Source organism: Procambarus clarkii, chromosome 49 (genome assembly GCF_040958095.1).
Source record: "Procambarus clarkii isolate CNS0578487 chromosome 49, FALCON_Pclarkii_2.0, whole genome shotgun sequence".
NCBI lineage: Eukaryota > Metazoa > Arthropoda > Malacostraca > Decapoda > Cambaridae > Procambarus > Procambarus clarkii.
In genome coordinates, this window is record NC_091198.1 from 4311089 (window position 1) to 4323450 (window position 12362).

The window sequence follows — 12362 nt, forward strand, 5'->3', positions numbered from 1 at the left end:
AGAGAGAGAGAGAGAGAGAGAGAGAGAGAGAGAGAGAGAGAGATGTTGACAAAAATCAGATCCATTTATTTATTATACAACCCATACCCATCCCGAAGTCCACTCCAGGCTCACCGTAGCCCGTGGTACTTCGAACTTTTGTTCCGAGTATCTGAATCTATAACAATAACAACAACCCATCACATGGGCGTTTATGGAAAGGGTTACAGAGGCACATAAAGGGTTCAGGAACTAAGCCCCAACAATCAGAAGAATTGTATCAGAAGAGAATCAGAAGAAAATAAATCCTACATCAACAAGAGATGGATTCGAACTCTCGTGGTTCATAGTTATAGACCAACATGAAAAGCTAAGTAGAAGGCACAATCTATCCACTCAATCACGAAGATGAAACTGTTCCAAACCGTCTGCCATAACTGGCAGATCATTTTGACGCCTGGATACAAGATTGTGATCCCAAACAAGACAACCTCCATGGATTGCTCCAACAACTTGGATAACATTTTTAGCAGTGACTAGTAAACATGAGATAACTATTTAACAGTCCTTAGATCACCAGACACAGGCAAGGCAATGAGATCACTCAAAGTCAGACAGAAACTCCCAATAAAAAATAATAAAAAAAATACCAATAAAAAAAATTATGTAGTTCCAATTTACATAAAAAATAAGTGGTCAGTAGGAGCCACTGAGCACTGACAGGTGGTCACTACTATTAGTTACTGGCAAAATCCTTGGGACAATAAACTCACCACAAAAGACAACATTTTGTGATCCTCAACGGTTACTGTGTATAGTCGACAATTTGGTTCCAAGGAAGGTGGTCCTGTTGCTGATCTCTTGTTGAATCTTTGCATTAAATGGTATCATCCACTAAATGAATCCACCTGTTATTGCACTGGACATTGTAACTGCTATTCTGCAATCAATTTGTATCTTAAATTCCATTCTACAATTTATGTGGGGACTACATTAAAAACCAGACGAGAACTGAAGTCTTTAATGGAACTGGATCTTAACACCACTCAGTTGGCACATGAGTACTACTGGGTAGTGTCCTTTGTCCCTTATTGACAAGAGTTTACTCTAATGATCACGTTGTTCGCATGGCTCTAGCCTATGCTAATGACCGCACCATAACCTTAACCCATTCCAAGGAAATACCGGCTGCTACTAGATTCATTAATGGAATTTTTATGCAGATTCCTCCCTTGAGTAGATGTCTAGATAATCAGATAGGTAGATAATCAGCTATATACCTGTATCCTTGCATAATAAAGTGTACAACATTATTAATAAAATAAATAGGGTTGAATTCGCTGCAGAGGAAACACTGGCCATAATCATAACTAGATAATATTACATTGATCATGGGACTGGCATACGAATAAGTGGGAAAATCTAGTGCTCACTGATGAACTTGGCATCTTGGGGATGGAATTTGACTTTCTAATGACCACGAAGAGCAATGTGTGGAGCCTCGCATGCATGGCAGCCAAGACAAATTACAGCCGTAAGACGTTTCTCACACCTTTACGGCAGCCGTGATGGCTAGAATACTCATCTCTGTTGTTGACCCGTTGTGGCTGGACTGGTCAGTACACCAAAGCCCCAACACCGGAGAGATGTTATTTACAAATCGAAGTTTCTCAAGATTCCCATCTCACCCAACTTCAAAGAAAATACAGAAGTCGGCAGCCGCGACACCAAGAGCCCACACAAGAGGCCGACACAAGAGTTGATGCTCAGGCATCAACATTCTCATGCTAGCTGTTATTCTCAAGAACATCATGTCATCAGCGATCATTCATTCTTAGGATGATGCGAATTTGGAGCAAGTTCGCTCTTCACGTTGGTAAGTGTGAAATGATGTCGACCAATTACACGATGGCTTTGGTGCCTAGTTGGCATAAGCATTAACTACATCAATTTCTTGTGTCATTATTGGTTTGAGTTGATGTTGACTAACAGCTTATTGTTATTGTTTTATTGGGTGTGTCAATATTAATCCTACTGAGGCCTCAGGAGAGAGAGAGAGAGAGAGAGAGAGAGAGAGAGAGAGAGAGAGAGAGAGAGAGAGAGAGAGAGAGAGAGAGAGAGAGAGAGAGAGAGACAGAGACAGAGACAGACAGACACAGATCCTGAAAAAAATCATAAACAACAACGGTTAAAGCCCATCATAATGAGACTATCACCAAACAAGGTTACTAAGAGCCACTCAACCCTTCAGCCTTCCCCCAGGTACAGTACCTGGCCAGGTATCACACCTCGACCACTTGACAAACAGCTTCGGCAGCACCCATCTATAACGACACACTCCCCCCTCAGCTTACCCCTCAGCATCCACCATGAAATTCCCCTTCATCTAAGTGCTCCTTGGCTAAGTTGATAATTATAGCCCCCATCTGTGGCCACGGGGCGCAATCAGACACGGTGGGAGTGAAGGCCTTGAGTGAGCGAGGGGCGTTAAGGGCCACGCCTCTCAAGGTACTGAGGGTCGAGGTGTTAGAGATCTGGTCACCGTCAAGGGCGCCCTTGTTGCAGTGTGATCCACACGCTTGGTGGGTGAGGGGATGATCTACGAGCCTGGTGGGTGAGGGGATGATCTACGTGCTTGGTGGGTGCGGGCATGATTCACCTTCTCCATCACCTTGCATGGTATACAAGTTAAGGACACTGGCCTGTAGTTCAGTGCCTCTTGTCTGTCACCCTTTTTGTATATTGGTACTACATTAGCAGTCTTCCATATTTCTGGTAGGTCTCCCGTTTCCAGTGACCTACTATACACTATGGAGAGTGGTAAGCAAAGTGCTCCTGCACACTCTTTCAATACCCATGGCTAGATTCCATCCGGACCAACAGCTTTTCTCCCATCCAGCTCTAATAGGTGCTTAATGACCTAATCTCTTGTAATTTCGAACCTATCCAAGGTCACCTGGTTTGCTGCCACCTCTTCTAGCGCCGTGACATCTCCCTGTTATATTGTAAAGACCTCCTGGAACCTTTTATTGAGTTCTTCACACACCTCTTTGTCATTCTCTGTGTACCTGTCCTCGCCGACCCTAAGTTTCATCACCTGTTCCTTCACTGTTGTCTTCCTCCTGATGTGACTGTGTAGTAGCTTTGGTTGTGTGTGTGTGTGTGTGTGTGTGTGTGTGTGTGTGTGTGTGTGTGTGTGTGTGTGTGTGTGTGTGTGTGTGAGTCATGCACGTTATTGACTGCTCCGAGGAGCCTTACCACCAGAGTAGTGCCCGAACTAAGGGGCATGAGCTATGAGGATAGACTACGGGAATTAAACCCTAAGTGGCTGGAAGTGTGCTGCCCTTCACCACACTGAAGGACTACGTGTGTGTGTGCGGTCTAAGTGCTGTCCTTGGGGCCTTAACAACCCCTCGACGCTGGAATACAGCCTATGCGCACAGTGGTTATCAACAAATCTCCCTAAAATACCCTCAGCCAATCACGTGTCAAAATGTATGTAAATCGTGGAAGGAGCTCATTCATCACCGCCAATCAGCATCCACGATCTCACCCTTCCTGTGGTGTCGACCAATGGGCGGTCCGAACGCTTAAACTGCTTCATTTTCGGTGATTTATCACTAGTGTAAGCTCCGTTCCGACGGATTTTTATCTCGCCTCATGATTGTATTTTGTTGTTGTTGTATTGTCCTGGCACGTATTGTATTTCACTTTGGTCTGCACATATATCTTTGACGCAGCAGAAATAATATTGCTACATAAGCGCCTCGTAAGGTTTTTCGAAGATTGTTGATTAGTTCTTCACGTTCTCTGTTACACAGGTGGGCACAGGAGGTGATAGACGCTTCTGACTCCCGTTAACAGGCTGAGAGAGATCACGCCTGTTAACTCTCTCACCAATAGGGCGAGAGAGTTAACAGGCGTTAACAGGCCTCACCCTATTGGTTATTCCGTGGAATAGGAGCCGCCAATTGATTAATTAACTAGATCCAAAATTACGGTTGTGTGAGTGTGTTCGAGTGTGTGTGTGTGTACTCACCTATTTCTATTTACATATTTGTGCTTGAGGGGCTTTAGCTCTTTGGTCCCGCCTCTCAACATGTCAATCAACTGGTGTACAGATTCCTGAGCCTACTGGGCTCTATCATATCTACATTTGAAACTGTGTATGGAGTCAGCCTCCACCACATCACTGCCTAATGCATTCCATCCGTTAACTACTCTGACACTGAAAAAGTTGAGAGGTGTGTGTGTGTGTGTGTGTGTGTGTGTGTGTGTGTGTGTGTGTGTGTGTGTGTGTGTGTGTGTGTGTGTGTGTGTGTGTGTGTGAATATTCACCTAGTTGTGCTTGCGGAGATTGAGCTCTGCTTTTTCGGCCCGCCTCTCAACTGTCAATCAACTGTTACTAACTACTAACTAATTATAACTACTACTAACTAGCTAAGCGAAAGATATGGAAGGGATAGGTGTAATAAAGGGAGTAATAATAGGAGTAAGACTGGGAACGTAAGAAAAAGAAGCGAAAGGAAAAGACATAAAAATGAAAAAGAAAAGTGTATGGGTAGGCATACGTTAGGTCACATTTGTTATGAGAGTTCTGAACATTTGAGTATATACTGTGAAAGAGAAGAGTCAACAGCAACATAGCCAGGACTAAGGCTCATGTTGAGCATGTTGTGTATCAGAGCCGATTCAACAAGACGGCGTCTGTGAAGAGTACAGTCAGGAAAGATTATTTTAGAGGAAGACCAATCAAAAGGATGATTAGAATCCCAAATACATCAGAAGAAAGCATTGTTTGTGTCTGCAGACTTAACTCATCTTTTTTTGCTCCTTAAACCTGTCATTAAGTATATAGCCAGTTTCCCCAAAGTATTGGAGAGGGCAAGACGAACAGGAAATAGAGAAGACACCAATAGCATTAGAAGCAGGAAGAGAAGTGTGAATCAGAATTGTTCGAAGTGTGTTAGTTTGTCGAAAGGCGAGATTTATGTCAAGAGGACGAAGGGTATTAGTAAGAGTTTTGAGTTGAGATATGAAGGGAAGGCAGAGCACAGTGCTAGTAGTGTGCTAATGTACTTTCGCACAGTGCTAACAGTGCGAAACGTCGTCGTCTCTTCATCTTCTAGTGTGTGGTTTGGTCAACATTATATATAATCATACACCTGTACATTTAAGTATTTATATTCGCCCACCTATACACTTTAGTATATAATCATCCACCTGTACACTTATATATATAATCATATGTGCACAAAAATACATAATCTTCCCTTAACACACCGAAGAACATAATTTTTACCATTAGACTCAAGTACATAATACTCAAACGGTACACTGTAGTATATAATCTTCCCAAGTACACTGTAGTATATAATCTTCCCAAGTACACTGTAGTATATAATCTTCCCACAGAAATCTTCAGTCCATAATCTTCCCCTGCTCACCTATCTCTCCGCACTAAGGAGAGAGAGGAGACTTCTCACTGAGGAACGTAGCTGTCCCTCACCAAAAAGCCTTACAATATCATTAACAAATAGCGACACTTAATTACAAGAGGGAGCATTGGGGGGTTACCCTTTCATCCTCTCTCAGCCAAGGCTTTATAAAGCCCAGGAAGACTCTATAAAGCCCGGGCTGCAGTCACCAGCTGCCAGTGAGATATTATGACAGATTATCAGGAGTCGTGGTGGCTTGCCTGTGCCTGATTGGGCAGCTAGTAAAGGAAAAGAAAAGGTGCCTTCGTCACCCCTTTCACACCCATTTACCATTACCATATTCGTGCCTGTATTAACTTAAATTGTGCTATCGTGGTTGTATCAACGCCTTTGCCGTTGCCCCTTATCAACCGCATATTAGTATCTTGCCGTTATCAGTGCCCCCATCTAGAGCTGTGTCCGAGCAAGGAATTATGTGAGGTATCCGACGCCATACCCAGAGTCCCGACCTCTGACGTGAGATATTGGCGTTAAGATGACGCCACTAGTTATGGTCTTTGGCTCGGCTAAGCTTTTCAGGGACCTGAAGTGATGCAAGGAGAGGGCATTGTGTCTGGAAGAGGTGTGTGGAAATGAATTAATTGGTTGCATTGTTTCTCACGTGTGTGTTTGATGCTTAGCGAAGCGATGCTATCAACAGGCAATGTTTCGGTACTTAATGATTTCACGGGATAGTTAAGTAACTGCCGATGATTCTTTCGGCTGTTACAGAAGCGAACGTGATTTCCATAAATTGTGTTTCAATCTATTTTCAAATAATATTTAGTGGTCTCAATAGTTATGTGTTATCAGGGAATATTGCATTCCTGCAATCCTCAAGACCTACCTGCCTTGTGCTAGCTTGTGTAGCTTCCGGGGATCAACCGCCCCGCGACCCGGTCTCCGACCAGGCCTCCCGGTTGGTCGTCTGGTCAAACAAGCTGATAGTCGCGGCTCCTCGCAGCCTGACATATGAATCACAGCCTGGTTGATTAAGCCGGAATAATTTATTCAGAGGAGTCCATGAGTGCTCATAATTGACATTTATATGTTGAGTACTCTTTCACAAATTACAGTACTAACAGTCACCAACAAACTATTGTATACAAAAATTATTTTGACACTGATATCTGTTAATGTTTTTCATTCTATGTAAAACTAACTAAAATATTTCTCGGAGTTCACTGTTATTTTTAAATCATCGTTTATAAAATGTTTCCGCTGTTCTACCTTCATATTATCTGCAGGACATCGATAACTATTGCTGTTTTAAGGACATCAATAACCACTGTTATTGGTGTGTAACATCTGTTATCATATATATATAAATATATATATATATATATATATATATATATATATATATATATATATATATATATATATATATATATATATATATATATATATATATATATAAATATATATATATATATATATATATATATATATATATATATATATATATATATATATATATATATATATATATATATATATATATATATACATATATATTATTGCTATTTTCACGTTAAACAGGATTCTCTGTTTTCTTCACAATAATCAGTTTCGATGCTTTCTTCACGTTAAGTGTTATTCACGAAACATTTATCATTAAGTCGTATTCACTGGTGTCTGAGCAATGTTCACTGCTTTCTAAGAAATTTTCACCATTCTCTTTATGTTATTCAGCTGATATCTCACATTTATCAGCTATCTAAATGAATTTGTTTGAACAGCTATAAGCCGCCACTCTACTTGTAGGACGGGCGTTCGATCTCTGATGGAATGCGGGGTTATCTTAAGATGATTTCGGGGCTTAGCGCCCCCGCGGCCCGGTCCTCGACCAGGCCTCCATTTTGTTACACACCCCCCCTCCTCCTAGAAAGCAGGCCTTATCCGCTGTCTTACTTCCAGGTACCTATTTACTGCTAGGTAACAGGGACATCAGGGTCAAAAAAACATTTTGCTCATTTTTCTCCGTTTCCACCGGGGATCGAATCCGGATCCTCAGGACTACGAATCCGAAGCTCTGTCCACTCAGCTGTCAGGCACCGCTGTCAAGGGTAGTGTCTGTTCCATCACCTCGTCGTTACAATCCTTCCATACATTACATAGTTAGCGGTTAGCATTGCTGTTTATAACTGATCAGTAATCACTGCTGTCTTCACGTTAAACTACTGTTATTGGTGTTTTATAACTTAGAAATAACTATTTTAGAGTTTGTTGATAAACTAACTCACCGGTTTAAAGTCGCAGGCTGCATTCTACAATGCAGGGCAGAACATTATTTGTCTATATAATGTACATACATAGATTTTACCAACAATTCATAATAATACAGATATAATGTACATTGTATGCATAATGTATATACATTGTACAATGTATGTATGCATTATGTACATGTAATATACATACATTGTACAATGTTTGTACATTGTATGCATAATGTACATACTTTGTACAACTTGCAGGCCTTTGCCATCTTAGACTTTATCCATCAACTGAGCTGTAAAGTGCCGATTGACATCGTCTACTCACTTGTACACGATAGACTGAATTGTGCACCATCAACGTAAACCTGTACACAGTTTACTGATCAGTTAAACACCCAGACTCTATCAACCAGCCGATAATAATTAAAGCCCCACCAACTATGACCAACTAGCAAGTATACTTTAGCCGAGAATTCAGGATGAATTCATGATGAATTTATATTCAGGATTAATGTAAACTCAAATATAGATAATGATTTAGGGGGTTCAAATTTTGGGTGCAAATTTTTGTATCGAATGAGCTTGTACACCGTCGATTGAGATGACACCTGTCGGTTGAACTTGTAAACTTTAGATAAATGTCATATCAACACAAGATAATTTGAACAAAAATTGTCAATGGAGAGAGGATTAGTCCGGCCACTCAGAATTGATCTGACCCATGAGCCGTACTTTCAGTAGTTATATCTGTTCCGTTGATTGAGCATTAGTTAAGGACTTAAGATCTGACCTGTCGCTTGAGAATTACCTTCAAGAATCCCGCCTCACTCTTTCAGAGCATGAATATTGATTATAGGGTTGAGACCAAAGACTGTTGGACTGTTGGACTGTTGGACCCTAGGGCTGATTGACTGGAGGACTGGAGGATTGGGAAAATATACCTCGATATATGAACAAGTAGAATATGACAGCAGTATTCTGGGACCCGTCCTTTACCAGCCAATTACTCCCACTCCCCCCCCCCGTCTCCCAGCCAATCACTCCCACTCCCCCCCCCCCCCCCGTCTCCCAGCCAATCACTCCCACTCCCCCTCCCCCCATCCCCCCCACATCCAACCTCCCACACCTCCTGGACAGTATACAAATTGGTCTCGGTGGGGAGCCAATCAGAGCCACGATCAAGGTCAAACAGGCAATACCACTCAGTCACGGGATCATTATAAGGGTCATCAGATAGGTATCAGAATGTCAAACGACCCGACAGCTTGTTAGGTATTAACTATCCCAATGACTGCCGGAGGAGGTCAGTAACTATCCCAGTCGTTAACTGACACCATGACCGAACGCCAGCACGTGTCTCCCAGCCTTCCGTGAGTCAATATATCTTCAGTCTATATATATATATATATATATATATATATATATATATATATATATATATATATATATATATATATATATATATATATATATATATATAGACTTGTTCAGGCTTGTTCGCATATATATATATATATATATATATATATATATATATATATATATATATATATATATATATATATATATATATTAGTATATTTTGGTAGCAGTCTTTCCTGTAGACATATATTATTAAATATGACCGAAAAAGTAAGATTAATAATTCTAACACGAATTTTCTCAATCTTTCGTACATTTCGTTTCACTGTTGGAGGTAAATCAAAAATCAATTCTCCAAAATTCATTTTTATTTCTAGTCTGACGCGACACGAGCGCGTTTCGTAAAACTTATTACATTTTCAAAGACTTTAGTTCACAAATACACAACTGAATAGAATTTACGTATCTCCGATTTTAGAAAGCTTTCTACAAACACTTCTATTCAATATCCATTGTTTCGTGTTCTGTCTTGTGTTGATGAAATTAATACCCTATTAATACTCTTGTTCTGTCTTGTGTTGATGAAATTAATACCCTATTAATACCACATCTTGTTCTGTCTTGTGTTAATGCCACATCACCCCTTCCACCTCACTCAAATGTAGATATAAAATCGGAGATATGTAAGTTCTATTCAGTTGTGTATTTGTGAACTAAAGTCTTTGAAAATGTAATAAGTTTTACGAAACGCGCTCGTGTCGCGTCAGACTAGAAATAAAAATGAATTTTGGAGAATTGATTTTTTATTTACCTCCAACAGTGAAACGAAATGTACGAAAGATTGAGAAAATTCGTGTTAGAATTATTAATCTTACTTTTTCGGTCATATTTAATAATATATATATATATATATATATATATATATATATATATATATATATATATATATATATATATATATATATATATATATATATATATTCTGGGATACTCCCAGAGTATCCCAGCCTCTTCCAGCCTCTCCCAGAGTATCCCAGCCTCCCACAGAGTATCCCAGCCTCCCACAGAGTATCCTAGTATCCCACAGAGTATCCCAGCCTCCCACAGAGTATCCCAGCCTCTCACAGAGTATCCCAGCCTCTCACAGAGTATCCCAGCCTCTCACAGAGCATCCCAGCCACTCACAAAGCATCCCAGCCTCTCACAGAGTATCCCAACCTCTCACAGAGCATCCCAGCCTCTCACAGAGTATACCAGCCTCTCACAGAGTATCCCGACCTCTCACAGAGTATCCCGACCTCTCACAGAATATCCCAACCTCTCACAGAGCATCCCAGCCTCTCACAGAGTATACCAGCCTCTCACAGAGTATCCCGACCTCTCACAGGGTATCCCAACCTCTCACAGAGTATCCCAGCCTCCCACAGAGTATCCCAACCTCTCGTAGAGTATCCCAGCCTCTCACAGAGTATCCCAGCCTCTCACAGAGTATCCCAGCCTCTCACAGAGTATCCCAGCCTCTCACAAAGTATCCCAACCTCTCACAGAATATCCCAGCCTCTCACAGAATATCCCAGCCTCTCACAGAATATCCCAGCCTCTCACAGAATATCCCAGCCTCCCACAGAATATCCCAGCCTCTCACAGAATATCCCAGCCTCTCACAGAATATCCCAGCCTCCCACAGAGTATCCCAGCCTCTCACAGAGTATCCCAGCCTCTCACAGAGTATCCCAGCCATCCTCAATTGTTAGGTACCTCCAGTGGAGGCAGACAATCCCAGATGGACACCATGTCTCTGCACGGGGTCCTCCCTTATTGTGGGTGCTCGTGGCTTGGTTGGTAGGACTGTGGGGCTGCTGGTTTTGAGGGTTCGTCTATCTAGCTGGAGCCATGAGGTCTCGTCCCGCTGTTTCCATTTTCTATCAATATATATACAGCTATTTTTCCCCTCTATCCATCCATTTATCTCCTTCTTATTCATCCATATATTTATCCCTTTGTTCATCTATCTATCATCTATCCATCTATCATTTATCCATATATTTATCAATCCCTCTGTCTTCTATCTATACATCTCTCTATATATTTCACCATTAGTTTATCTATCTGTATGTCCATCAATCTATCTCTCCTTTAGTCTATCTTTCTATTCATCAGTCTTTCTGTCTATCCATCAATCTGTCTATCCATCTGTCCATCAGTCTATCTGTTCATCTGCCCATCAATCTATATATCTACCCATCTGGCCGTCAATATATCTACCCATCTGGCCATCTGTTAATCTACCCATCTGGCCATCTGTCAATCTATCCATATGTCCTATCAATCTATCTATCTATCCCTCTCTTCATCTACTGTCTGGCTCTGTCTCTGCCTCTCTGTCCCTGTCTCTTTGCCTCTATCTCTCTGTTTTTGTCAGTGTCTGTCTCTTTGTCTCTATGTCTGTCTGTCTCCCTGTCTCTCTATTTGCCTGTCACTCTATATATGTCTGTCAAACTCTTTTTCTCTTATAAAATATGTAATTGTCTAGTGCATACGTGATCCAGAGAAACGTTGGGTGAAATACTGAACAAAAGAATTGTTGCCCCATACTAGGTACATGCTCGTAGCTTGAGAAGCCTTTAAAGCTGTGGAAGAATTGTGTGTTTTATGCCAGTACGGGCAAATTATTGTCAGCAGGAACTTTCTGTTATTTTCGGGAGATCAGTGAATAACAATGCACATTACTATATGGGAACTTCTTTTTTGCTCAAAACTTTGCTTTGAAAATATTTAGGAGGCGGGCAGGGGCGTAAAATTGTCGTGTTTTTTTTGGCCCCGGCACGCTGTTCCCTTTTGAATTCTGGCGAGCAGCCTATGTTCATTCCGTACCTCAGACCACTCCCGGCTCTGCCAATTTGTATGAGGCTAACCCCTTCCGTGTGGCCTCCAGCTTTGAACAGACAGACAAACAGACATTCTCTCTTTAGCCCGTCCTCCTAAGGTTTCCCAACGTCAAGAAAACGGTCAATTTAACGTGTTCTCTCTTAACCCACCAGAGGACCCAAAACAGAAAACGCATACGAGCGAAATACGACGTTCTTTGTAGAACAAGTTGCTCTCATTGTATAGATATCCCCCAGAGATCTCCAGCTTAATTATCAAAAACAATGCACAAACAGAGGAGGAGTCACAATAACGTGGCTGAAATATGTTGACCAAACCACACACTAGAAAGTGAAGGGACGATGACGTTTCGGTCCGTCATAGACCATTCTCCAGTCCAGGACCATTCATAATCGACTTGAGAATGGTCCAGAACGGACCGAAACGTCGACGT

The 12362-nt window shown here is 41.4% G+C and overlaps 1 protein-coding gene across 1 annotated transcript in view; it reads left to right on the plus strand.

Moving 5' to 3' along the window:
* Window positions 1-1821: 1821 nt before the first annotated feature.
* The window catches only part of LOC123763366 (putative uncharacterized protein DDB_G0271606), a 36103-nt gene continuing 25562 nt past the window's right edge, over window positions 1822-12362 (plus strand). Inside the window, exons 1-2 of the mRNA XM_069302890.1 lie at window positions 1822-1855; window positions 2399-2561. Of these exons, the coding sequence (XP_069158991.1) occupies window positions 1822-1855; window positions 2399-2561 (197 nt within the window). The remainder of the gene's footprint in view (window positions 1856-2398; window positions 2562-12362) is intronic.